Below are 1,246 nucleotides of genomic sequence, written 5' to 3' on the forward strand. Positions count from 1 at the left end.
CCGGCATCATGGGGCTGTACTGCAGGCCGGCCATGTCGTAGCGGTGCATCTGCTGCAGCTGGGGGCTGTTCATGCCCGGGTGCTGAGTGTAGCTTAGCTGCTCCGGCATCAGCGAGTACGCCCCGTTCGCCCAGCCGTTCATGTGCGCGTACGTGTCCAGCCTCTGGCCCACCCCGACGGGGCTGTTGACGGCCGCCGTCCCGGGAGGTAGCAGGTTGCTGGGCAGGGAGTACTTATCCTTCTTCAGCAGCGTCTTGGTCTTCCGACGGGGCCGGTACTTGTAGTCTGGGTACTCTTTCATGTGCACGGCGCGGAGTCTCTTGGCCTCATCGATGAAGGGCCGCTTCTCGGCGTCTGTCAGCAGCTTCCAGTCGGCGCCCAGCCGCTTGCTGATCTCGGAGTTGTGCATCTTGGGATTCTCCAGGGCCATCTTGCGCCTCTGACCCCGAGACCACACCATGAAGGCGTTCATGGGGCGCTTTACTCGGTCTTGGTCGCTGCTGCTGCCGCCGCCGCTCCCGCCGCCGCCGCTGCCGGCGCCGCCTCCCCCGCCTCCCGCGTTCCCAGCGCTCTTGCCGGTGCCCCCGGGGGTAGCGGTGCTGCCCGCTCCCGCCGGAGCCCCTTGTACTACGGGGCTTTTCATCTCACTGTCCAGTAGGCTGTACATGGCAGGGGCTGGGAGGAGGTGCGCCAGTTTGCTTTCTGGACCCTCGCGAGGCGGGAATGGAAGAGAAAGAAATGATCAGTGGGAGTTGGGGGTTGGGGGGAGAAGAGTCTAAGGTCCCAGAAACTGCGGCAACTTTCGGCCGCTGCCTCTGCTGCTGCTGCTGCTGCTGCTGTCTCTGCCGCCGCCGCCGCCGCCGCCAACAACAACCGCAGGCTGACCCTCGCGTTTACCTCTTCGCCGCGCACTTCTCAGCACCTCGGGGCTCCCCTCACCGCCTGCCAACCGCTAGCACCGGGCTCTCGGGCGTAGACAAACGCACATGCGGAACAGGCGCCTCCCTATAAATGAGTACACACAAACACAAATACACACAAGTTGAGTCGCCTCCAGAGCTCCCGGGATCCCGGACGCTCCTTCGGCTCACTCCCGCTCGGCTCTCCCTAGGAGGAGGCTGATTGACTGCCTATAAATGAAGAGGCAGCAGCCAATCAGCGCGCAGATCCCGACAAGCCCCGGAGAAGACGAATTGACCAGTTGTAAAACTTTCGCTGGGGGTGGGGTGGGGGTGCTCTTTGTCAC

General features: G+C 63.7%; 1 protein-coding gene across 1 annotated transcript; it reads right to left on the bottom strand.

Annotated features, from left to right (window-relative positions):
* Positions 1 to 4: 4 nt before the first annotated feature.
* Positions 5 to 688, bottom strand: LOC123254077 (transcription factor SOX-3-like; the record flags this gene model as incomplete). The annotated part of the gene is made up of 1 exon (XM_044683149.1): positions 5 to 688. A coding segment is annotated over exon 1 (663 nt), but the record flags the coding sequence as incomplete, so codon positions are not given.
* Positions 689 to 1,246: the final 558 nt, after the last annotated feature.

This window comes from Gracilinanus agilis, unplaced genomic scaffold (genome assembly GCF_016433145.1).
Source record: "Gracilinanus agilis isolate LMUSP501 unplaced genomic scaffold, AgileGrace unplaced_scaffold14192, whole genome shotgun sequence".
In the NCBI taxonomy this organism is placed as follows: Eukaryota; Metazoa; Chordata; class Mammalia; order Didelphimorphia; family Didelphidae; genus Gracilinanus; species Gracilinanus agilis.